General features: G+C 29.6%; 1 protein-coding gene and 2 pseudogenes across 1 annotated transcript; all 3 read right to left on the bottom strand.

The window, feature by feature from the left end:
• Positions 1-1,110: 1,110 nt before the first annotated feature.
• On the bottom strand, positions 1,111-8,435 carry LOC125836904 (probable rhamnogalacturonate lyase B; annotated as a pseudogene).
• A 4,733-nt stretch (positions 8,436-13,168) lies between these two features.
• On the bottom strand, positions 13,169-17,707 carry LOC125836906 (probable rhamnogalacturonate lyase B). Its single transcript, XM_049516062.1, has 15 exons — positions 17,661-17,707; positions 17,440-17,561; positions 17,320-17,370; positions 17,117-17,233; positions 16,906-17,025; positions 16,604-16,739; positions 16,071-16,244; positions 15,817-15,975; positions 15,469-15,575; positions 15,078-15,162; positions 14,846-14,987; positions 14,475-14,634; positions 14,267-14,383; positions 13,522-13,648; positions 13,169-13,418 (listed from the first exon to the last, which is right to left on the bottom strand). The coding sequence occupies exons 2-15, from the start codon at positions 17,553-17,555 to the stop codon at positions 13,182-13,184; spliced, it is 1,848 nt and encodes a 615-aa protein (XP_049372019.1). The 5' UTR covers positions 17,556-17,561; positions 17,661-17,707; the 3' UTR covers positions 13,169-13,181.
• A 2,856-nt stretch (positions 17,708-20,563) lies between these two features.
• Positions 20,564-26,108, bottom strand: LOC125836928 (probable rhamnogalacturonate lyase B; annotated as a pseudogene).
• Positions 26,109-27,297: the final 1,189 nt, after the last annotated feature.

Raw genomic sequence — 27,297 nt, 5'->3', positions numbered from 1 at the left:
ACAACTTTTTAAAAAATGTATACTAAAGTTTTGAACATCCTAGCTTCACTACTGATTATTTAATTTGTATGCTATACAAAATTTATACATTGTAGTTTAAATGCTAAACAAAATCCAATAACATTGAGAGAAAAAAGTGTGTGAACCTTAAGACAAAACAAGAACTTGTTTTCTAAATTCTAAGGAGAAGAATTACTATATAATTAGTAAAAAAAAAACAGGTACAATTTCTATGGGTATATATAGGAGCTTACTTGCCCTTAATATGTAATTAATAAATTGCTAAGTATACTACGGACATATTCCTTATTTAATTTCTCCAAATTTAACTTAAGGTAATATGGAAAGTTTAATTATTATTCTTTACAGTAAAATGGAAAGTTGAACTTTATTTATTTATTTATTTTTAGGAAGAAAAAAAAACACACACAGATTAGTACTCCTTTTTCAACCACAAGGCGGTTTCATGAAGAAGAAAAAAACTTACCATAAATGTCAATTTATTTATGTGAGAGAATATTTGTATTTAATAAGTAGAATAATTGTACATTTTATAATTAAAAGTCAAATATTAAAAAAAAAAATATACCAGAAGTACCATAAAGATTCAACGTTTTTTAATTTTGATTTGATGAAAAAAGTACATTTTAAAATGTCCATCAAAGTTTACATAATTTAACTCTTGAAATTAAGTAAACCATGATAATTAATTTCGGACGGCGAGCATCAAAAAATTACACCAAACAAGGAAAGATTTGTTCTATTAATTTATTTTTCCTTAGTTTTTTTTTTTTTACGTAACCAACATAATACTTTGTAGTTCCCAAAATACAATATAGACAAACTTTGTTCCAAACAACAAAAAGTTGGTTTAATTGGAGATTTTGACTTCAAACAATGTGGATGAAGAATTTCTCAGTATTATATGCTTTTTAAACCTTTGGTCGTCCTACTCGGTGCTAATTTTAATTAGTTGAACATGATAACTTAAACAGACAGGAAAAACTTTAATAATTATTTTGATTTTAACAGTTCAAGATTAGTAGATTAAGAAATAAATATCACTTTTTTTTTTGTTCTTCTTGATAATTCAAATTCTATCAGCATGTGCATCCAAAAAATTTGTCGTTCTATATCATCTAAAAGTTTAAGTCAAACATTAATTCCTTCAGACTAATCGCTTTCATCTGAAGGACCTTCGAGACGAATATAATCATACATAAGTCCTCTAAAAGGCCTATCACCTCTACTTTGCTTGAGATACATAATATTTGTTCCAAAACCAAGGAGAGAGCCAGGAACATTTATAGTATATAATCTGTATATTCCATGTATACCATGTCTTGCTATCGCGTTATCCTTCCCTATCAACCCTGTCGAATAGTGAGGAGCATCGATTTCTGGATCATTGAATCGAACCTAAAACGTTGGAACAAACATGCAATTATAAGTCAACAAAAGCTATGTAGAAATAGCGTTCACAGACCATTTTTAGGCCTTGTCTTTGAAATGTAGCCTATGTCATGATGTTACAAATTCTATAGACGAGACTTCATGACAATGACTATTTTTCAATTACATGACCAAAAAGTGGCTATTTGTTAGTCACAAATAAAATGATTGATAAAGATTATTTGTACATACTTGCAATTCAGCTTCATGTGCTGAGGCCAATGCTAGTTGAAGAGTATAGTTTGATGACTGATCAACATCTTCAAGATCAAATAGAACTTGCCATGTTGTTGGTGCATAAGTCTTGTTCCCATCATCACTATATACATCACCAAAGTCATAATCAAGATTCTATAAAGTCAGCGTTTGATACGACAAAAAATATTTTCTAGTATTTGGTTATGAGAATTTTTATTTTTTTTAAAATCATTTTTGATGAATATTGACTAATTGTATTATTCTAAGCACATTAAGAATTTTCACTTATTACGCAAAGGGAAAATTTTAGTGATAAAAGCTATATCGATTCAGACTCTTCAAAAATGTTGTAAGATACATAGTGGATCATACAAATATATTCATTTTTAGAGGATTTGATATATAGGTGTGACATCATTTTCGAAGGGTCTGAGCAACATAGGATAATAGATGCTAAAGCATGTAAAGATATAAAATATATCTATGATAAAAAATTATGTTGTTCGGATTCTCCAAAAAGTATCACCGGCTACATGTCGGATCGTACATTTTTGGAGGATCTAATATACAGGTGTGACAACATTTTTATAGAGTCTAGCAATATAACTACATAAGATTATATTAAAAAAAAATGCTAAAGGGTGTAAAGGAGTTGTGAACATACTTGTAAAAATATCTATTGAGATGAGCAAAGAACCAATCTGTTTGATAGTTACTTAATCCAATAGTAAACACCAAATCATCATCAGGGTATATCTCTGTATACCTATCCCATAATCCATATTGCCTATACCTGAAAAAACCAACAAATTACATTTCTCGACAACAATAACATATTCAGTATAGTAGGGTCTACGTAGACCTTACACGTACCTTAATGAGGTAGAGAGGATGTTTCCGACACTCAAATTACATTTTTCAACAACAATCACATATCTAGTATAGTAGAGTCTACGTAGACCTTACACATACCTTCTGTTAGGTAGAGAGGTTGTTTCCGACCCTCAAACTACATTTCTCAACAACAATAACATATTCAGTATAGTATGGTCTACGTAGACCTTACATGTACCTTGTGTGAGATAGAAAGGTTGTTTTCGACCCTCAGCTCAAGAAACCAATAAGAAATTGACACAAAAGTTAGATATTTAAATGGGATTTTTCTAACCTTTCTTGATTATGTACAACATATAATTGGTTCAAGAGTTTTGGTTGTGCATCAGGGATGAAGAATTCAGCAGCTGTTCTATCAGGAATTCCAATTTCCCACAATGTTGGACCATTTCTTGGAGCATCATATATAAGAGTTTCTACCCTTTTTCTTGATCCTGTTTTATACATAAACATACTAGATATGTAGATAAAGAATTTAATATTGCTTACAACCAATCAATAAAAATTTCAATAGACACAAAGATCTCAGAAAGGGGAGTCTTGAAGCAACAGTAAAGTTTGTGACATGGAATCAACAAGCAATTTACATCATGACACCCTTTAGGTATGGCCTCTCCATGACCTTACATGAATACGAGTTGCTTCGTACACTAGACAAGACTTGTTTTAGGTACTAATTAGATTTGAACCCATAATTGTTGAAAGCATTGAATTTAAATCATCATGGACTCTACTTTTCACCTATGTTGCTAGGGACTCTCCAAAAATTATGTCTCACAGTGTCAGATCCTCAAAAAATGCACTACTTTTGGAGGATCCGGTATGCAATCAAGGTAAAAATAACGGACTTAAGATATCACCTAACTATTTGATGTAAATGGAAGAGTAGATATAACATTACTCCCTCCATTTTGATTTACCAACTTTGAGAAGCTTACTACATATTTAACCCCACAAGTTTTTTTTAAAAAAAATTATTTTTTTTCTTGAACTCTATGTCAATTCAAACATAGAATGAATGACGTATTTCCTGACCTAGGGTGACAATAATGTACGCATCGTACATGTAATCTCCAACAAATCCAGGCACCCAAGCATATAAACTATAGTTCCCAGGAATAACATTCTTGATCAAGAAATATCCCTCACTATCAGTTTGAGTCCAAAATTGATAAGCCTAAAGAACAAAGATACAAAATGGTTAATTTTGCAATTCAACTAACAAGTACCAATTCACAAAAATGACCTAAAATAGATAAAAATTTGCAAAAATAGCCTAAAAAGAGATAGCAATTTGCAAAATAGAACCTTATTTACTAATTGCCAAGATCCAACATTTCCAGGAGCAGCCAGTCCAATAAAAGCTGAATTTGCAATCATAAGACTTTGGCTAACATATCTACAAAAAAGGGGTAAAATTTTTGTTAACAAATCACTCATTTTTACCAACATAAAATGGGCAAATTTATGGTAAATGTACCTATCTCGAACGAGCAATCTGCCACTTACAATACCACGTTGATCAGCTCGAGCATAATCCTCCGAAAGAGGGAAATTATACGGCCAATTTTCAGTCTCAACGAACATTTGTTCTTTTGCATCGGTCCAAAGTGTGAGAGTGTCTGGCTCATCAGGTGAAAGTGAGTTCATGTAGACAAAAACGGGGCCAAAAACTTTTTTCCAGGGCTCTCCATTTCTAAATTTTAGTCCCAATACTTCTCCAGCATAATGTGTACTAAAGAACATCTGTTACATAATTTAATAAGTTGATCCATTGATCGGTCAAGTCATATACATTGACCAAATAAGAAGATATCGCATTAAGAGAGTTAATGTCCATCATTATGGACTCGCATTTAGGCCAGCCACGGGCTAGTGGAACACGAGTGCCCATGACATCACAATGTTCCCAAAAATTTGGGCACAGTATGAGTCATTCTCATTGAAAAAATTTAAAAGCATACACGTGTCATACATCTATTGATTTGATGTGAACATAGGTACTTACATTTAGATTTACTGGGCCGGTATGAGAAGTAAGGTCTTGTTTGACGGGCCCACCAGTTCTGAACTCATCGGTTGGTGTAATCATCCAAAACCCGGTTCGTGGAGTCGGGCTGATCCATCCATGGACCCGGTTATCCTTGTTTTCACAAGAATATTGATATTTGTCATCAACCTAAAACAAATAAATAAAATTTAGGGCACAAGAAATAGGGATAATAACGGTTTTGCATGCTTCGGCCATCTAGTATACAAAATATACATATAATATTCATATATTATAATGTATATATTGTGTATATTTCAATCATACTGATAAACTGGTAGGCCGAACGGTATATATATTCGTAACTTCCCAATGTATCATGAATTTACCTCTCCTTTGATGAAAGAATTGTTTGGGTTTGTAAGAAGAACAGCTTCACTATAATCAAGTTTTTGGCCCACTTCACGATCATGGGCCGTTGGCATAATCCTTTGTCTTTCATCTGAAATTGCCATATATTGGAACCTGGCCCAACAATGAAAATTATCAACTTCAATTATTTTCAAAAACAAAAATTATAAATCATAACCCCACATCCCTTCTTTTTAAAAAAAATAATAATCAAGAAACCCAAATAGGGGGGGAGGGGGGATGGGTTGATAGGTTCGCAAAATATCTCGTGTTAGCAGGGTTTGGCGAAGGGCCCTCACTCTATTAGGAGTGTCATGTAGGCAGTCTAATGAAAACATTAGAGGCGTACCTACATTGATCCAAGGATGATCATTTGAACACTTATCATCGAAAAATTCATATTGTGCCTATAGGAAATAATATTGTACATATAAGTCAAAAACAACTTTTTATAAGAGATATATACTAAAGTTTTGAATATTCTTATCATTTCCTAACGTCGCAATTAGTGACTACTTTCACGGCGCGAACACGACAAATAGAATAGAATTTTAACAATAGGATAAGGAAATACATACAATTTTTCCTTGAGCTTGAAGACAATTCTTCCTTGATAAACATCAATATCTGGCCATCCTTCTAAACGTTCCAAAATTCCATAACAATAAAATCCAGAAATTCCTCTTAATATTATAAACCTACAAAAAATGGTGAAAATCAAATATTACATATCTTAAATAAATTATAAATGCTTAAAACTATAATTAAATAAAAGATTAGAACAAAAATTAGCACCTTTTGTCAATATTCATGGAAAGTTGTTTGGAATTTAAAGAATCCCAAGTCCTTGTAAATGAAAGCTCCACTTGATTTTCATCTTCCATAATAACCTTAAAATCCGTTGCATGAAGTCTGTATACACATGACATAAATAGTTTAGTTTTATCCTTCGTTATACTTCAAAATTACTAATAATTTTATTGTTACCAATCGTCTAGTATTTTTTTCCTGCCACTAATTAACGAAATTCTAATGTGAAATGAATTGACAAAATGCATCAAAATAAAAAGACATGAACTTATCCTAATTATGTTTGGATCAGCTCGACTAATTTTATTTTACTCTTTTCCAATTACATTTAAGAGTCAAAATTTGTAGAAATTAAATTAAAAAATATATACATATAGAGAACAAGAAAACTTACTTGTCAAATATCCCTTTTTCATCTGGTTTGTTCCAAACAATATCCCAATACCTAATTTTATTTTCAAGTATACAAAATTAAGTGAATATTATAACTAAGAAAAAATATTTAAAATGAAATAAATAAAAGGTTTTAAAAAAAAAAACTTACCCTCTGTTATCATCTTTATTTCCATTTTCCAATAAATTATCAATTCCATTATATTGTATTCCAGTGACCATTCCACCAGGAACAGAAAAAGTAATATTAAATATTCCATATCCACCACAACCTTCAAAAGAAAAAAAAATTAAATAAGAAATAAATAAGAATATCATATCAATATTTTATATTTCAACTTATGTTGTTTGGACTTTTGAAAAAATCTCATTAAATGTATATCGAATTCTTCAAAAGTACAGTAGCACATTTTTAAAGGATCTATACAAATATGATAATATTTTTGAAAAGTCTATACAACGTAAAAAGGTTTAAAAAGAGGAAAAAGAAGATTTTACATAATCATCATCCAGTCTTAGAATTTGCACTGGTGGAAAAGCTTGCTGGTCTTGTTGACTATTTTTCTTTAATACATTCCTGCAAAACAAATACCAAAAAGAAAGAAAAAACACAAAAAATTAAGAACCAAGTAAATATAGGAAACCTTAAAATTGGTCGCGACACCATCAAAGGATGTGATACAGTAGATGAGATTGTTTTTTTCTTAACTAAAGTCTCAGATTCGAGTCCTGAGTATGAAAAAAACTTTAAAAGAAAGTGTTTCCCTCAAATGGGATTCTACGCAACGTGAATCCTGAATAATCAAACTCCAATATAGATATCAGATATCAAATAGAAAACCCCAATAAAAAATTATCACGATAAATATGATAGAATGAATGAGATTCTTCTAGCTTTGATAAAAAATGTCAATTTCAAACTTTGAGTAGAAAACGCATCCCGACTAACCCACCACCCCATCTCAATTGGTAATGATATAATTATGTAAAAATAATTTTTATTTATATATCAAGCGTAAGAAAATAAAATAAGTAATAAAATAAAATAACTTATTTTTCATGAAAATATTTTCCGTTTCATAATATAGGTCAAAAGTTGGTAACATAGAGTCACAAGTACCAAAGAAAAGTTAGATTCCTTATTCACGGGTTCTCATTTAACTTCTACCACTTTCTTCTTTGTCTTTTAACCAAAAAGCACCTGGTTGTGTTGATTGAACAAATTCCTAAATTAGCAACAGAGTTAGAATTTTTATTATAATAAATTAAAATACAAATATATATATATAAACAATACCAACGAAATTTAACATAAAATATTGATAATTTTTAAAATTTATATACATCATGAAATTTTTTAGGGAACGAAATTATTTTCTAAAAATGTTTTTTTTCTTCTTTTTTAAATGTTTTTTAAAAAGATATGTTCACGAGATCATATTGTGTGGTGTGAAAAGTAAAACAAAAAGATAGGAATTTGGATGAATCTTTTTCATTAATGGAAAGTTGACAAAGTTAGCTCATATCATGAGAACGAAAAAATATGTGTGTGAAATATAATGGGAAATTCTTAGAGCATTTTTTTGTTTTTTTCCATCACATACAAACTTGACATGTGTCATTTACTCAATTTTTTAAATTATTTTCAACAACAATAATATCATACTTCGATATAATCTTACGAGTCGAGTCTCAATAGCATTGAGCCACAAATGATATGAAGAAAATGCAGAAGAGTATTTAAAAAGGTTAGTATATGTAAATTCACCCAAAAAAGATTTAAAAAAATTTCAGTTATCAATCATTCTAACTAGTGAGTTGCCAATTAAGATTAATGGCTTAGTGATAAACGAAGCGGGATAAAATTATAAAAAAACACAATTAAATTTCATCAAAACATTTTAGCGTTTAATTTTCCCATCTGTCTAAAGTCTTGATAACTGAGTCATAAAAATTTTATAGTAGCAAAAAAAAACCAATGAGATAGTCAAAAAAAAAAAACAACAATGAGATAGTTGATATGCACCAGCTAATTCAGACACCATAATTATATAAAATACAAAAAAATATCAGCTCAACTAAGACATGAACAAACATTAATTAAACATACAAATAAATCTTAGTCAATTCTTAAATTAAATGCAGGTCAACTAACAGAATACTAATTAAAATTAAAGTAAATAAAAGTAAAGAACACTAACTGTTTTGTTAATGAAGATTCAGCCAGCAAAAATAGTTGAAGCAGAATTCCCAATAATCCAAGAACAAAGCTCCATTCTTTCTTCATTTTCTCAACTTCTAAGCAAATTTTACACAAAAAAAGACATATATATATAAACATTATTTATAAAAGAATCATTTTCTCGTATATAACGAAAAATAAAATCGTAAGAAGAAACAGAAATATATATATATATATATAAGACAATGCATATACTTCTTGTGTTGTGTATATAATGTGAAGAAAGCAAGACAAGAAGAAGCAAAATATTTTTTTAAAAATAAAATAAAATAATTTTGTTTTTTTTTTTTGGTCTTTTTTTTTTACTAGGGGGTGGGAGTGGGGTGGGTGGGTAGGAAGAAGTATATGTGAAAGATTTAGTGTGAAATTCAAAAGAGTAGTAAAAGCGTTATAACTTACAAGATTTGTTTTGAGAGTAAAATTAGAGCTCATTTCTTGGGTTTATATAGAGATAATTATGGCATGTATTTCATGTTATAATTTGTGTTCTGCGTGGTATCTCACGTGTATTATGTCACATAGGATATGTGTTTACTTGTTTAATTTTAGAGATGAGTTTAATTAATATTTATTTGTTCACACCCAAAATTGAAAGAGGTAAATGTTAGTTGAAATCAAATTAAGCACCTGTTTGGATTGATTTTAAAAAGTAGATTTTAAATCAAAAATAAAAAGTCAAACTTAAATAACTTTTAAGTCAAAAAAAAAAAATAGGGGGGACTACTTTTGGCTTTTGACTTATTTTAAGTCATTTTTTACTTATTTTAAGTTATTTTTAACCTTGCCAAACACTTACTAATAACTTTTACTTTAAGTCATTTTTTTTACTTATTTTAAGTTATTTTTATGTTTGTCAAGCACAGAAGAAGTTAAAAACTGACTTAAAAGTAGGTTTGACCAAATCTTAAGTCAATCTAAATGACACATTTATGCATTATGTCTTAAATGTACTTATGTTCTAATTGATTAATTCCATTAAAATTTTCTTCTCTTGGAAGACTATCCCCCAACTTTCCTACCCCGTTATCATTAATTTAGCTTCACACCGCGTAAAACCTAGCTAAGTATTTTAGAGAAGGGCGTTTTTAATTGGGAATTTACTCAAATTCCAGACTTTTTATTAAGGATAAATGAATTTTATTTATCTCATCACATTCTAATTAGTGATAACGAAATGTAAAGGCAGATAGGAATCTCATTAGATATGTTAGGGATCGATTTCTTCTGGTAATGTTTTTTCAATTGAGTTCATCGCATCAAACTTACATATTGTAATTTACATCTAGCTCCTATGTAGTTTGGTAGTTATTACCATGAATGAATTTATCCAGTGCGTATCTAAAGTTAAAATAGCGGCTACAATTTTTTATGAGATCCAAAAAAAAATCTTTTCTATAGAAGTTTCGTTTGTGTAGATATCTACCTTTTGATTACTATAAAGAACATGTATTTTATTATAAAAAAAAAAAAACTAATTATTATAGTTAAATGTTATGAGTATCTAAGTTAAGTCCTTAAAGAAACTTTTATCTCGTCAGATTAATATTTATCTGATAAACTCTCCTTTTTTTTAGCTTAAATTAACTTTCCTAAAAGGAGATTAATGATATTAATTGAGCAATTTATGAATATTAAGTTATATATATATATAAAATAAATATTCAGAAGTGTAACCAATCCCTTTAAATCTTTGATCAAAGTCTATTTTTTGTGTTAATTATAAGAATGAGTATTTTGTCATGATTTAAGCTCATGATACTTATTGTTCATTTTGAATTAAGGCTCACATAAATTTTTCTTTGAAAGTGTGTACCATGTGAACTTACTTATGACATCTAAAACTTTTTACTTTCTTCTCTCATTTCGATATGAGATTAATCTAAGATATCATATGCATTTTATTATCAGAAGTTTGTAATTAACTTAGAAATTTAACAATCCTAATTGACCCGCCCTCTAACATCACTGGTTCACTTTTGGTTGTTAATTCTACTTATATTTAATTTGGCCATTCAATTATTTTGTCAAATACTGGAAGTTTGGGGTAGTTGGCCTTGTGGCTTAAACATTTGACTAAATTCACCTAATATTATGAGTTAGGACAACTAGCATAGGGACCAACATAAGAATATTTAGTATTGTCAAACTATGAAAGAAAATTAAACTATTACTCTCTCGTTTTAAAATATTTATCGTTCTTAATAAAAGTATTTATTTCAAATTACTTGTTATTTAAAAATGTAAAGTAAAATTAATTATTTTTTCCTACTTTACCCATAGGCCTTAAAGACTACAAATATTTCAATTATGACTCATAAATAGAGTATTCCGTGAAGACAAATATCTATTATAATTAATAGTATTTTTTTAAGAAATGTGTAATTAAAAAATATACATTTTTTCAACCATATTTTACGTCTAGAATTAGTAGGATTTTATCTCCATAAAGACAACTCAACGTTAAAATAGGCTTTTCTTGATTTTGTCAACCTAAACATTAATGTGTATTAATCTACTTATAAATATTGGTATTTTTAAAACAAAATTAAGTAGTCATTTATATCTCTTTCTGTTTCAAATTTATCCATTTTTTGTTTCATTTAATTACTTGGAGCACCAATTAAATGAGATCTCTAAGAAAAAAAAAATAACCGTGTGATTAAGATTATTAAATGTCTTTTGATGAGAAGGGGGTTTAACCAACAGTTCAACATATTCATTTAAATACAAAACATAAATAAAAATATAAAAATTCAATAATATTTGATAAGAAAATTGTGATTAGTTGTAAGACGAATATATTAGTTTAGTTTAAATTCTATATTCAGTTTTGTTAAAAAGTGTGTGAAAGTTGTAAAAGACAGATAATATGAACGGAAAAGAATAATTACCATGGGAAAAGGGACTTTAATTTTTTTGTCACTATTAAAAAACGGAATTTGTTGGTTTCGAAGCCAGTTCTTGGTTTTGTAACAAACTAATTTGTGATTATTATGCATATTAATTACAGATAATGCCATATTTAAGAGGTTAAGATTAGCATGGTCCATCGGTGAAAGCAAATTCAAAATTTAAATTGTACGTGGGTTCAATCTTTTAAGAACCTTAGCAACTAATTTATTATATTTTTAAAGTCACAGGTCACAATTTTAGTAAGTTTTAATACATAAACTAATTCTATAAAGAAATGATAAATATCTATAATTGAACATTTATATCAAACTAATTCAACTTATTTTGAATTTCACTTTTTAGTAAGTTTTATTTTTATAGGTACCATATAGAACCCCCACCTCCACCTTGAAAAAGATAAAATAAAAATAAAAAGAATGGACCCTTACAAGAATTAAAAATAATAAGAAAACTCAAATTTGCTAAATATGAAAAAAATTATACAACTCAATTGACAAAAATTGATAATCAAGAAGAGCATTTTTGAACTATTTAATACAAATTGATAATCATATAAAAAAGGAAAATCATCAAATGACGATATAAAAAACATTTTTTCTTCAAAAATTGAATTAATTTACGAAAATTTGCAATCACGAACAAGAATTTTATACTGTTTAATATTCATTAAATAAAAGAAATCAATTATTAGGGATGATTTATAATCTGTTAAAATGACTAGAGCCTAAATTTCATTGATATTGACTATAAATTCTGGGGAAATCTATCATTATTTCAAATAGTTTTCGAGTAAAATTCATTCTTTTTTGTTAAACCTGGAGCAATCGTTAGTAGGAATGACATTTTAAAACTACTTCGTTAACGTGGAGGATATTTTTAAGCTACGTAGTTCGAATAATATACAAGGCTCTCATTTTGAATAATTCAAAATTATTTGTAACCTCATTAACTCTTTTCAACTTCTATACCAAATATAGGTCATAGGAGGCTCTTTCTGACGTTCAATTTTCAGAAAAGTCAAACTCTATAGGTTATAATTAGGTCAAGAAACTTTGTTGTCATTCTCCTTGATTAAAAAAATTCGAAAAGTGACTCCTATTGATATAACTTATCTCTTAAGAAAACTTTGATTAGAATTAAAATAACTATTTTTAGTATGAGGATCAAATAATATGAAACAAAAGGCGCATTTTCATTGTCTAGTGACTTTAATATGAAATTACTTTTTATAGAAGTATTCAAAAAGTGAATATAAAATGCACTTTTGTTGCTAGAATTCTGAGGGATCAAAAGTGCTAAAATAAAAAAGTTATGATGAAGATGTGGACGTTTTTATATTTTTTGGGATCACAATTACTCGTGACTTTTAATTAAACTTATTATGATCCATAATAAAATAAAATAAAAAATTTAGAACCTTTTTGTGTTGCAAAGTTTTCACACAAGAAAAGAATTATGAAATGTTTTACAAAGGTTAGGCTGGAAAGAGAATAGAGTTATTAGATACCTATACTTGTAAAATAAAATTGGTATTCTGCAAAATTAGTTGAGGTGCACATAAGATAGACCCGAGACCACGATTATAAGGGTAAAAAGGGAAAAACAACCGATATTTGTGTTGTGCAAATGTACATGAAAATGAATAAATATAATGTTACTCACAATTGAAATAAAGAAATTACTCACTTTTAACACCAATAGTGGAAAATATATTTACTTATGTCACATAACGTAAATATAGGCAAAATTTTATGATAAACATTAATTGGTAACTTGGTAGAAGAATTTTTACGTTGTCAATGTATATACATATTTATCACTCTCCAAAACTCATTAATGAAATCACATTGAATATGTTGTCGTTGAATGATCATTTTATCATTGATGAGATCCTTCTAAACGAAGATAATCATACATTACTCCCTGAAAGGGGTTAGTAGCTATTGCTTGTGTAAGAAAAATTGTGTTTGTTCCATTTACAAGTAGATTGCCCTTTACTTCGATACTATAAAGAAAATATAATCCATGAATACCATGTCTCGCGATTGCATTATCTCCCCCTATTTTCCCTGTCGTAAAATGAGGTTCAACAACTTTTTCATCGTTGAAACGAACCTTAAAAAGAAAGAAAAAACAACAACAAAAGTCAATTTTTCATGTATCATTTAAACATAAACAAAAGGAATAGAAATATTAACTTGATTGAAATGAAACATACTTGTAGTTCAGCTCTTTGAGCTGCTGCAAGAGCCATTTGGAGAGTGTAATTTGATGCATTGTCAACAATTTCAAGGTTAAATATAATTTTCCATGTGGTAGATATATAGGTCTTGTTTCCTATGTTCCTGCACAAGGAAGTGACATAGTTATTCAACAACAATAACAACAATTCAGTATAATCTCAAGGCCTTATATTTTTTCTTATATATTTAGCTTATGGTTAGAGAATGATGCCTATATATATGTGTGTATGTCAATACATACATACTATGCCTTGATGGGTAATTTACAAAAAATAAATAAAAAATAAGTGGCATTCTGGAACACTGAGCTCACACTATGTGCGAAGGCCGTTTTCATGGCTTGAAAGTGACCTCTTGGTCACATGACGGCACTTCTTACCGTTACGCCAGATTCCCCTTCGTTACAAATTGTCTAGGAATTGACGACTTACACATTCAGTGACTTTGGCACTAGAAGTTCTCAAATTGAGACTATAGGGTAAATTCAATATAATAGAAAAGAGGTTAATTCACAAAAAAAAAGAGTAAAATAGCAGTCTGACGCACTAAGTTCCCACTATGCATGGGATCAGGAAAGGGAAACAACTTGAACTCGTGACCTCTTGGTCACACGGCAACACATCTTACTGACGCACCAAATTAAATCTCCCCTTACTTACAAAAATGAAAATAACTTCAAAAACAAGAATTATAGGAAACTCTAAGGAGTATAATACATACCTAGTAACATGAACAAAAAACCAATCTTTTGAATAATTGCTAGTCCCAACATTGTAGACAAGATCATTTTCAGGATATAAAACACTATATTGTTTCCACAAACCATATTGTCTAAATCTGCAAACCAAAAATAAAGTGAATGAGCTACAATATTTTCAGTATAACAAGAAAATATTCAGAATAGCCATTGAACATTTTTCGATCTTACATTGATTCAAAATTGTTTTGGTATATGTGTACGTTAAATTCTAGAGGTGGCGTTGGAACGAAGAACTCAGCAGCTATTCGATCTGGTACACCGATTTCCCAAAGTGTAGCTCCATTTCTTGGAGGATTATAAACCAAACTCCCTAATTCAATACTAGAACCTACATTTCGATACACATGAAAATTGAAAGAAAACGAAAATGAGTTCATAAGAGCATTGAAATTAACAAATATGAGTAGTACAATAGTCTCATTCTAAACAAACATCGAATCAACAACAACAACATATCCAGTATGATCCCATAAGTACTGTAGTCTAGAGCTAAACTTTGAATTAACAAATAACATAAGGGCTAAGTAAGAAATCAAAACCTGGAGTAACTTGTACATCAAAAGTGTATTTGTAATCCCCAATTATTCCTGGGACGGTTGCATACAAGTTATAAGTACCGGATATGACATTTTCTATGGTGAAATTCCCCATAGCATCTGTTTTAGTCCAAAACTGATAACCCTGAAAACAAAACGAAATAAAGTTACTATATTAATAATCTATATAATTAAAAAAATTCTTTAAATAATTTTATGAATCATGCAACTTTACTTTGTTTTCTCTTTGCCAAGATCCAACATCTCCTGGTGGTGCTAACCCTATATAACCGTTGGATGCGGGTATTAAAGTCGTAGTGCTGAAAATACAAATTATAGATGTTAAATATTAGTGAAATTTTATTTAATTACACGGGATAATGCACAAGTATCCTAGACTATGACCGAAATTTTAGAAACATATTTTAACTAAACTAAGGTCATATTACCTCCGAACTCATTTGTTTTGTAAATTTATACACCTTTTGGCTTACATAAGCACAAACCATGACTCCACATAGTTGAGGCGCGTGTGAGATGTTTGGATGCCAGTAAGTCAAAAAAGTGTACAAAATTACAAAAAAAAAAAAAAATGGGTTCAGGATATAAACACTAGACATAACTACCTGTCGTTAACAAGAAGTTGGCCTCGAATAATTCCTCTTTGATTAGATTTGATGTACTCTTCCGAAACTGGAAAATCATAAGGCCAGTTTGCAACTTCTTGATTCATCTGTAAATTCAACGTGGAACGTAAAAAGAATAACACATTTTTCTATCTTTAGAAATTATTTAGCTTTAAAATGTTCATTTTATCCTGAGATGATTTATAGTCAGACAAACATCTATAACTTGTTTTAGACTATAAGTTTACAAAAGTTTTTTCTTTCTTTCTTGAATTCCGTGTCAAGTCAAACAACATCACGTAAATTGAGATGGCAGGAGTAGCAAATAGTAAAAGATTAAATCATTACCCTTCTCTTAGCATCATCCCAGAGTATGGTGGGATTGTCCATAGCTGAAGAATTTGAGTTAAGATACAAAAATACAGGGCCAATAACCTTTTTCCATGGCTCTCCTTGTTGAAATTTGATAACAAGATCATCTCCAGCAAAATGTCTACTTACAAATATCTGAGATTATGAAGAAATATTAATAACAACTACTACTATTACTAGTACGTCTGAGTTTCAAACAAGTCGTATATAATTAATTCAAATGTACTTACAGATAGCACAGTTGGACCAACATGTGAAGTGAGATCTTGTTTGTAAGGTCCTCCAGTACGAAATTCATCATTCGGAATTATCATCCAAAATCCTACTGGAGGATTAGTGGAACTCACCCATCCATGAACTCTATCGTCTTTGTTATCAGTTGCATAAAAGTATTTGTCATCCACCTACAAATTTGTAGATTTAAAAACTTGTGACTTCCTAGTAAGTCACATGTTCAAGCTGTGGAAACAGACTCGTGCAGAAACAGACACTTGTGGTACGACCCTTCTCTGACCATGTGCATAGCAGGAGCTTAGTAAATCGAGCTGCCCTTACTGTTATTAATTTTATATAGCTTGCACTTCTCTATTTAGGACGAAGGACAACATGTTCATATGATAAACAGCTTCAATCTCCTCCTTAACATAGGTATTGCTGAAGATATAATTAAGTAAATAAAAGCGTCTCATATAACATATTAAGCTTTTAGATGATCTGGTCACACGTTCAACAAATACATGGTTTAGAATACGATGGATCTTACCTCTCCTTTTAGATCTAGATTAGTTGGATTTGTCAGAAGAACAGCTTCTTTGTAGTCGAGCACCTTCCCCGTCTCTTGATCCACTGGCATTGGCATGATCCTCTGCCTCTCGTCCGAGATAGCCATGTAATGAAACCTATAAATGCAGCTACATATCCAGTGTATTTTCACTGGTGGAGTCTGAGGAGGGTAGAGTGTACGCAGACCTTACCCCTACCTCGTGAAGATAGAGAGGTTGTTGCCCTCGGTTCAAAAACAAATGTACATCTTAAGTTAATGATGAAAAAACTTCAGACTAGTACATGTCCTGTTGAAGCTTGAAGACAACTCTTAAATTTTCGATATATACAAGGGGCCATCCTTCTAAACGTTCAACGATAGCATACGTATAAAATCCAGGTGTGTCTCGTAACATCACAAACCTGAAAATTCATCGATTTAGCATACGTATACAAAATTGAGATTTCTGAAAACAAAAATACGAAAAAATTGAGCTTTTACAGTACACTTCACCTTAAGTCACTGTTTAATGGAAGTTCATCAGATTGAGAAGCATTCCATGTACTCTTAAACGAAATTTCTGCCTGGTTTTCTGTATCCATAATGACCTCGAAACTATTTCCCAAGAACCTGGATTTTACGCGAAAAATGGACTTATAATTTTAGATGATCGAATTTCATGTATCTTAATTTGTGACTAGAAGGTAATGGATTACTTTTTTCGAGCTCTTTTAGACGTTGTACGATTCCAAAAAATATCCCAATACCTGAAAAATGCCATAAGTTAAGCCAAACAAGTTGAAATACAGGGAGTAAGATGTTTACAGGTTATATACCCTCTGTTTATTTCAACATTTTGAGTCACGAGTAAGTTGTTGACTCCACCATATGATATGCTCGTAACAAGACCATATGGTATTGATAATGTAACATTGACAATGCCATTGCTCATCGTCACCTAAAGGGTACAATAGTTAAACATGATGTACAATTAGACATATACTGTCTAGTTTAGGTAGGTAAACAAAACGATGAATAGTTAGAGGTATAAATTTACTTGGTTAGTTTGTATATCCAATCTAACAATCGGCGTTTCAATCAATCTTCGCCTGTTTTCAGAACAATAGACAGCAAATCAGTATGCAAATCTTCATAGGACTAAAATGCAGAAAGTACCTTACTTCAGATTTATACTAGAAGAAATATCTCACATAATCAAAATCACAACTTTTGTGATATTTCAACTTTATTTAGACAAGTTGTTTACGTCAAGTCAATGAATATATGACGAGTGTATTCTACAGGGATGTACCTTGGCTCTAATACCAAGTAAGAATAAAATAGATTGATTTATGATCTGCATTTTAGCTTATTTCAATCTAATCAATTTAAATTGAAGTAACTTTTGGACGGGTAATAACCCGCCCATTTATTAATTTGTTGATGAGTAAGTTATATGGATCAACTTACTCGCACCTCAATTATATCTTCGGATATATTCACTACCAAGTACATTGCTACCTCTTACGATAGTGTTTGGCTCAACTTGTAAGCATATTAAGAATTTACTCGACTATTCCACTCGATATCTACTATTTGTACACCTCATCATACTTGTTGCCACAATTGGATTTTCCCACTAAATCACACTAAGTTGTGAAAAAAAATTATTATAACACGTTAAAATACACTGATAGATTAAGAGTTAAATAAAAGAAATAGAGACTTACCCATCAACTCTCAACAACAATGTAAAAGCAACCACAGTAAACTCCACAACACATAATAAGCTTAGTTGCATATTCTTCCCCATGTTCTGCATTTTCACAATATAAATATTAATTGAGTAAGATAAATTAATTAATTAAATATATATGGTACATCTGTTAATTTGATGTAAATATAAGGTACGAATAATAATTTACTTAATTCATCTACTATGGTTGCTGAAGCCATTAAATTAATTAAATGTCACAACATGAGTTGCAAAAATTAGGAGTTAGTCACGGACGTATGTAGCATAAGGACAGAAAATGCAGTTAATTATGTTCCAACTCTTTTGACTTATACCTATATATAATTATTTAAACAAGTGATATTAGTTGTAATTATTTAAATAGTAAAGTACAATATTGTAAATAACGAAATTTTGTGGGGTTCTATTAGACAAGTTCAATTTTAGTTAGGATTCTTAGAGATTACTCTGTCATAAACTCTAGTTCAGGTATAAAGAAAAGGTAATATGTTTTCATGAAGAAGCATCTCGAATATTCCGTAAATTTTTGAAATATTCATTAAGAGATCAAGACATAATTCATTAATATGCCTATGAATTATGTGAAATAAAATAAATTTGCCCTTATTTTTTTAGGAGAGGAAGCTTAGAATTCAATGATATCATGTGTTACACAAACAAGGTCTAAGGATTTAAAATTCTAAATAGAGGGTAAATTGAATTTTTCACAAAATTCAAAAACAAATATGACTCTTTCAACAATCACCGTCTCTCTCTGTCACTACTATCATCATCACCTCTATCATCATCCCACCATAGAAGGAAATGTATTGTAAACGACTTTAACATGCAATATAAAATACTATTTTAATGTAAATGTATAACCTCACAAAAGTCAAAGAAAATAAGAAAAAAAGGGTGATTGATTATAGAAATAGTGGCACGAAAAGATAAAAGATGAATAAAATAATCCTATAGCGCCAAACAAAATGAACAAAGAAAAAAGAAACACAAACAAAATACCTCTTTGTGGATTTTTTGTTTCTTTGTTTCTTCAAAGTCTCATTTGTTTCTTTGTTTCTTCAAAGTCTCATATGTTTCTCTTGTGGCAAAAAATTGGGAGAGACTATTTCTCATACGTTTATATAATAATATCATATCATTTATTTAAAAGAGACTATAGAAGGAAAACTACATCTAACCAAAAAAAAAAAAAAAAAAAGGAAAACTACTAATTAAGTAAATTTTAAAGGTAAATATATTGTGATTTATATATATGATTTTTGCACGTATCTATGAGGAAGAAAATTAATCATTAAGCTATCGTAGCAAAAGTCATCTATTTTATAATCAAGATGCTAAATCTTTCTTTTTTCTTCAATTAGAATTATACCTTCCTTATTTGTCCTGCATTTTAAAAGGTATATATATATATACACACTCATTCAGGTCCATTTTAGTTGTCATGCTTATTTAAAAAAACGTTATTTTAAAATAATTGTTATTTTAGAAAATTCAAATATAATTAATTTTTGTTTCCTCCTTTACTCTAGAGATTGATATTATTAAATAATGTGGTGAAAAAAGATAGTAGTATAAATTTAAGCAAAGAGTAATCAAGGATAATTTAGTCAAATTACTAGTATTTTTAAAAAGGGCGTACATGGGAAAATATGACCAGTACAATGAATTGAAGGGAGTACTTTTGTTGTAGAGTTTTTTTTATACCTTATATATGTGTATTTCAATTTAATTCTAATTAATGGTGTATCCAATTATAAAAGGTATCTTTCAAATTAGTTATCAGTGTTCCCAAGTTAAACTCTTTCTTTATATTACACCTATTTTCTAAATAGGTAGTCAAACTTTATATTATACTATATTGTTTTCAAATGAAGAAAGAAGTAAGAAACAATTTTTTAATATTTTTGGTAGTTGAGTTGTTGGTTGGCTTGCAAGTTTTGAATGGTAAATTAGCTAACAATTTGTTGTGACATGCTTTAGGCCTTTTTTCTTTTGCTTTCAGTTTTAGTTATATCACTTTTTTTTTACTTTATTAAAATGCCGCATCAATTTAATTATCTCAAGTGATTTACTATTGTCCTTCTCCTCAACAAAATAATCAAGTTTAAATATTTCTAATGGATCTTATCGTTTTTACTTTTAAATATAACGTCTATAACCAAAAACAAAGAGATAATGAATCAAAAATAATAATTTTTTTATTACTGATGAGGTCCTTCAAAACGAAGATAATCATACATTACACCTTGAAATGGGTTAAGAGCCAGTATTTGTGTAAGAAAAATTGTGTTTACTCCATTGATAAGCAATTTGCCTTGTATTCCAATGCTATAAATCCAATATAATCCATGAATTCCATGTCTTGCAATCGCATTACTTCCCCCTATATGTCCTGTTGTAAAATGAGGCGTTTGCACTTTTTCATCGTTGACACGAACCTTAAGAAAAAAAAAGATCTATGTAAGTCATAACGAATAAAATTTATCTTGTCACGTTAGGCTAATTAGAGTTATAGTATTTCGTGTATTATATTATATGACATACACACATGTGTTGCTTGCACTATTCGAAAATATTGTCACACTCTTGTCAGATTCTCCAGAACTATATAACTTTTGAAGAATCCGATACAAATCAGATACTATTTTTAAAGAGTTCAAGCAGCATAACATATATTCGAAATAATAAGTCAAGCTAAGTAATCAAAAAGGGTATATAAATACATACTTGTAGTTCAGCTTGTGAAGCTGCAGCAATAGCCAATTGGAGAGTGTAATTTGAGGCATTACTAACATTGGCAAGGTTAAATATAATTTTCCATGTAGTACCTTTATATGTGTTGTTTCCTATGTTCCTGAAGAAAAAAAAAATCCACCAATTTTCTTGTGAAATCGATCTTTCATGTTATGTTCTATATAGATAATTTACTATAGCAATCAAAACATATCAAAGAGAATGTCATTATTATAAAGAAATTAGACCGTATAAACGAGCTTACCTAGTAACATGAGCATAAAACCAATCTCTTGAATATTTGCTAGTCTCAACATTGTAGACAAGATCAAGTTTAGGATACAAAACACTGTATTGTTTCCACAAACCATATTGTTTAAATCTGCAAACCAAAATAGATTAAATAAACAACAATCATTTTACAATTTATTTAAAAAATATAAAATATATAACAAGTAAATTTTTGAAACTTACCTTGATTCATAATTATTTTTGTATTTGTGAACTTTGAATTGTGGTGGATTTGGAATAAAAAATTCAGCAGCAGTTCTATCTGGTACACCAATTTCCCATATTGTAGCTCCATTTCTTGGAGGATTATACAACAAAACACCTAATTTAATAATTGAACCTATATATAGGTACACACAAAAAAAATTTTAAAAAAAGATTAGAAAATATTGTTTTGAATTAGGAAAAAAAAACAAGTGAGTAATTAAGTAAGAAAGTAAAATTAACCTGGAGTAACATTTACAATTGAAGTGTATTTGTAATCTCCGAGAATTCCTAGGACTGTTGCATACAAGTTATATGTACCGAATATGACCTTTTCTATGATGAAGTTTCCATTACCGTGGGTTTTTGTCCAAAATTGATAACCCTGGAGATTATAAAACGAAATGAAATTTAAAAGATTAATAAATATATATAATTAAAATATTCTTCATATTTTTTTTATAAATAATATAATTAATTAACCTTACTTTGTTTTCTCTTTGCCAAGATCCAGCTTCTCCTAGTGGTGCTAATCCTATATAAGCATTGGATGCTGGCACAATATGTTTACTGATAAACCCATAAAACAAAAACACAAAAATAAATAATCGATCAACTATGCTTCAATCTCAAATTAATTAAATCAATTATATGAATCATTTATTCTGATATTAAGTATTCTAAATATAGATAACTACCTTTAATCTCAATTAGTCAGAACTCGTTTTACTATAGATATGTGTATGGCAATATATTATGTCAAAAGAATCCTAGGTCTTATCGACACTCCTCGTATTATGGATATTGGCTATATATTATACAAATCAACCTAGTATGGGACGGCCATTAAGAGGCCGAAGCAGAACTACCATAGGAAAGCCTGTCCCCGCTATATATATATATATATATATATATATGGAAAAAGATGTACCTGTCATTAACAAATAGCTTGCCACTAACAGATCCTCTTTGATTAGATTTGATGTAGTCTTTTGAAACTGCAAATTCATTAGGCCAACTTGCAGCTTCTTGATTCATCTGAAAATTTTGTTAATGTGATTGGGCACAAAGTTTACGAAATATGTATAATGCATTAAAGTGTGACGTCCATGACAAAACACAAACCTCTAAAGAAAGAGTCCACGTTATACCTTAAGCAAATCTCACATCAGAATGAAAAAGAAAAGTTATTAAGAACCTTATTATAAAAACGAGTTCAGAATTAACAGTTCAGACTATCTTTTGGGTTAAAATCCAAGGGTCAAATCTAGGTGGAACTAGTCCAAAAGAGGACAATACCTGAACAGTTGGACCACAATCGTTACATATATATAAACATGTCATGTTTAATGTTGAGGTTAAAAAGAGTACTAATTACAGATAGTCGATTTTTTTCATAAAAAGATGGACCAGAAAAGAAAGTAAGACACGTAAACTGAAATCAATACATACTCTTTTCTTTGCATCATGCCAAAGTATAGAAGGATTTGCCTTGGCTGCAGCATTTGAATTTAGATACACAAAAACAGGACCAATAACTTTTTTCCATGGTTCTCCTTGTTCAAATTTAATTGCTAAATCCTCTCCAGCATAATGTGTACTCACAAATATCTTGCAATTAGGAATAAATAAAAAAATTAATAACAAGTTTCATATCATATAATATAATTTAATTTATTAATTAATTAATGACTTACACTAAGTACAGTTGGGCCAACATGTGTAGTAAGGTCTTGTCTAAAAGGTCCTCCAGTACGATATTCATTACTTGGATTAATCATCCAAAATCCTAATGGTGGATTAGTAGAACTAACCCATCCATAAACTTGACCATCTTTATTATCACTTGCATAGAAATACTTGTCATCCACCTGCATAATTAGGTGAAAAATATCATCATAAAAGTCTTATTAATTATATTGTTATCGACTATCGTTATGTACCTCAAAAATTGTGACAGGATGAATATGATCATATCTCTCCATCCTTAATATGAAGTTTAGGAATTTGGCATTTGGTTGTAGTTTTGAAAATTATAAGTTCTGAATTTGAAGTTCGGATTCTGAAATGGATCATATGTACATATTCAATTAATTTCTCAATAAACATATTGAATTCTGTCGAACATGTACTTTCCATGCTAGCTAGCTTTAGACTTGCATATAGTACTAGCTAGCTAGGGATTTAGTCAAACCTTGTAGCTTCGGATCAATAACCCTATATGTGTGTGAAAAAACGACTTGGTCGGGTATATAAATTTATACTAATTATAGAGTCGTACCTCTCCTTTTAAATCTGGATTAGTCGGATCAGCGAGAAGAACAGCTTCTTTATAGTCAAGCACTTGGCCTTTCTTTCGATCCATTTCTGTTGGCATGACACGTTGCCTCTCATCAGAAACAGCCATATAATGAAACCTATATACATAAATATACAGTTTCAATATACTATATATTTATTTTTATCCAATTCAAAATTAAAATAAATATTTTAAAAGAAATATCTTTCTAATTAATGATAAGAAATTATTTTAAATATACAATAAAAAAAAAAAATACGTACATGTTTCCTTGAAGCTTGAACACAAGCCTGAGATTTTGTATATACGAAATTGGCCATCCTTTTAAACGTTCAACGATCAAATATGTATAAAATCCAGATGTATTGCGTAGCATTATAAATCTGAAATTAATTCTCTATATATCAGTACATTGTTATAACAACCAAAAGATAGCTAGAGAAACAACGTCATTATAAAGAAGTTTGATCGTATGTTCGGACAATGTAACATTATTTTCGGCGCTATCAGAATCGCATAAAATATAATTTTGGTAAAATAAAATACTTACCTTTTATCAATGTTCAAGGGAGGTTCACTTGATTGAGAAACATTCCATGTTCTTTTAAATGAATCTTCTGTCTGATTTTCATTATTAATTATTACCTCAAAACTTGTTCCTGAAAGCCTGCAAAACCAAAAGTATATTGAACTTAATTTTCATTTTTTTACTATTATCTTCTATCCTTAATCATTATAAGTGTCGGGTTCAATATTAATGTCATGTGAATGATAAACCCCTGGTAGAGACTCTACGCAACATGAATCTAAACTAATAGTGTCAATATGTATCACAAAAAAATAGTACTACAATACTAACAAACACAAATTCTCAGTAGATTCCGTAGAAATAGAGTTATTGAAAATGTTCGTCGTTCTTGTATAACGTCCGTTGGAAATTCACATTTTTTTAATAGTGAAAACATATTCAAAAATACAGATAATAATGACTTTCAATTGTCCAAGACGTCAAGGATTCAAGCTATGAAACAATCAAGAATTTAAGCTATGAAACAGACTCTTGCAGAAATGCAGAACAAAACTGTATCAATAGATCCCTAATAAAACTTAGTACATCGAATTGTCCTTTAATAATTAATTCATCAATAATTAATTTGAGACAAGAAAGATAAAACTTACTTTGCTCGAGTTGTACGAGGTCCAATGTTATTCCAAATAATATCCCAATACCTGAAATAAACATAATAAAGTATTATAAGCAATTAATTTCTACGTAGATTAGATAAAAATCTAAAGTATTAATCGAAGTTTAAAGATAAATTAATTTACCCTCTATTGGTTTCTAAATTGTGGGTGGTAGTAGATTTTGGACCCCACCATATGATATACCAATGACATCACCATGTGGTTTTGATAAAGTTATATTGAAGATGTCATTGCTTATCGTCACCTGTAAAATTTAAATTCTGAATTAATATTGACTACCAGTAGGGAATGACAAAATTAATTAGCGTATTTAATACTAAGTATCTTATCTTATACTAAGATATAATTAAAAGGTGTAAACTTATACTTGTTTAGATTGTATGTCCAATTTGAGTGTTGGTGTTGTTGTCGATCTTCGTCTGTTTTTAGAACAAAGAAATAACAAAGTTAGGTAAATGCTTATGATTTGATTGAATCACTCGACTCAAGTGTCCTAACAATAGATCTTTATGTAACTATGCGTGGGAAGGAGTGTCACAACTATTATTAGGGTCCAATTTTGAGATCAATTTCGCAATTGATCTCCTACATTGCACATTATACTAAAAGGGGTTATGTAACTCTTGAAAGTCATCTTTTATATTGTACCAAGATTGCCCCTACTTTTGCCCTACATTAGATATTGGGAAATTTTATGCCCTTGTTGTGACAAAAGTAGGGCATTTATGCCTTCTTTCAGATTTCAACTAACAAAACTCTAAAAAAAACATTTATGTCATGTGTCAACATCACAAACAAACAAAAGATCTTATTTAAAACCCCTCAATTTTTAACGAAGAATAAAAATATTCATCGATACATAGCACAGGAGCAATTTTGACCATTTTCCATCGAATAAAAGCAACATAGACTTACCCATTGTGTGGATGACAATCAGCTACAAGGAAGAACAACAAAGCAACCATAGTCACCTCCAACACATGTACAGTTAATAATTGCTTATATCTCTCCATTTTCAGCATTTTCACTATTAAAAAGAAATTTAATAGATTCAATTAAAAATATAGAATTTGATAACATGCAAAAAAAAAAAAACTAGGTAATTGTTTTGTCTATCAAATCCTTAATGAACATAGTTATATCCGATACTGATGTAATAATCGAGATGTATAAAAATTAGTCCAGATCTCGCCGTCATGAGGAAAAAAACATGAAAATTGATCCATATAATAACAAAAGGAAAGAAAAAAATTAGAAAAGAAGTTGCATACCTCTAATTTGCTAATCTTCTGTATATGTAAATATAATATTTGTACTGTATTATGCTTTTATATAAGTTTTGAAATCGGTCATTAAATTAAATAATTTTCATTTAAAGCTAAATCTTAGAGGAGATAATATTTGGCCAATAATAATGAAAGAACAAGTCATATATTTTCTTAAGGAAAGTCAAGTAATTATAGTAGACAATAAATTAGCTTTAAAACAAAATAAATACTAAATAGTATTCCAATAAAATCCCAAATCAATTTTTTTTATTAGATTTCCTTTCCAATATGTTCTGCATTCCAAGAAAAAAAATATATTGCCAGTTCATGGATTTCAAAAGGGGAAATTTCATAAATAAGGAGTAAAATCAGAGGTGTCAAATGAGCGGATCGTGCTGAATTTAAGAAGGAATGGGTTAAAAACTTAAAATGGACCGAATTAATAAGTGGGCGGGTCAATTGTAACTTGGTCTGATATACAACTCATAATCTAACTTGGTTAATTCTTACTAAATTTTACGGGAATTTTACACAAACCTTATAGTGTTAAAAGCTAATTATATCTTCTCTCTGCTCTTTTCCAAATTACAAAAATCCTTTAAATTTGGTGCATGGAATTTAACTACATCCCAAAACAACCTGATACATCGCGTCCCGGCTTCGATACATCCCTCAACGTCCTGATATATTGCATCTCGATTTTCGGATACATCACTCAACGTCCCGATTATCGTGTAAAGTGATGTATCTGACCGATACATCACGTAAAGTAATGTATCCTAGAATAGGAAAGAGTAGGAATTTTTGTAATTTTTTTAAATGGTAGGAAATTTTAGAAAATATGATAAAACAAGTTATGTATTTAAGTAATTTTTTTAATTTTAAATTTCTTTGTTTCTACTTTTATATTTTTTTAAGTACATAATAAAAACTA

Source organism: Solanum verrucosum, unplaced genomic scaffold (genome assembly GCF_900185275.1).
Source record: "Solanum verrucosum unplaced genomic scaffold, falcon-dt-bn FXZP01000099.1, whole genome shotgun sequence".
NCBI lineage: Eukaryota > Viridiplantae > Streptophyta > Magnoliopsida > Solanales > Solanaceae > Solanum > Solanum verrucosum.
Note: the sequence above shows the minus strand (reverse complement) of the source record. Positions and strands in the feature narration are given on the sequence as shown.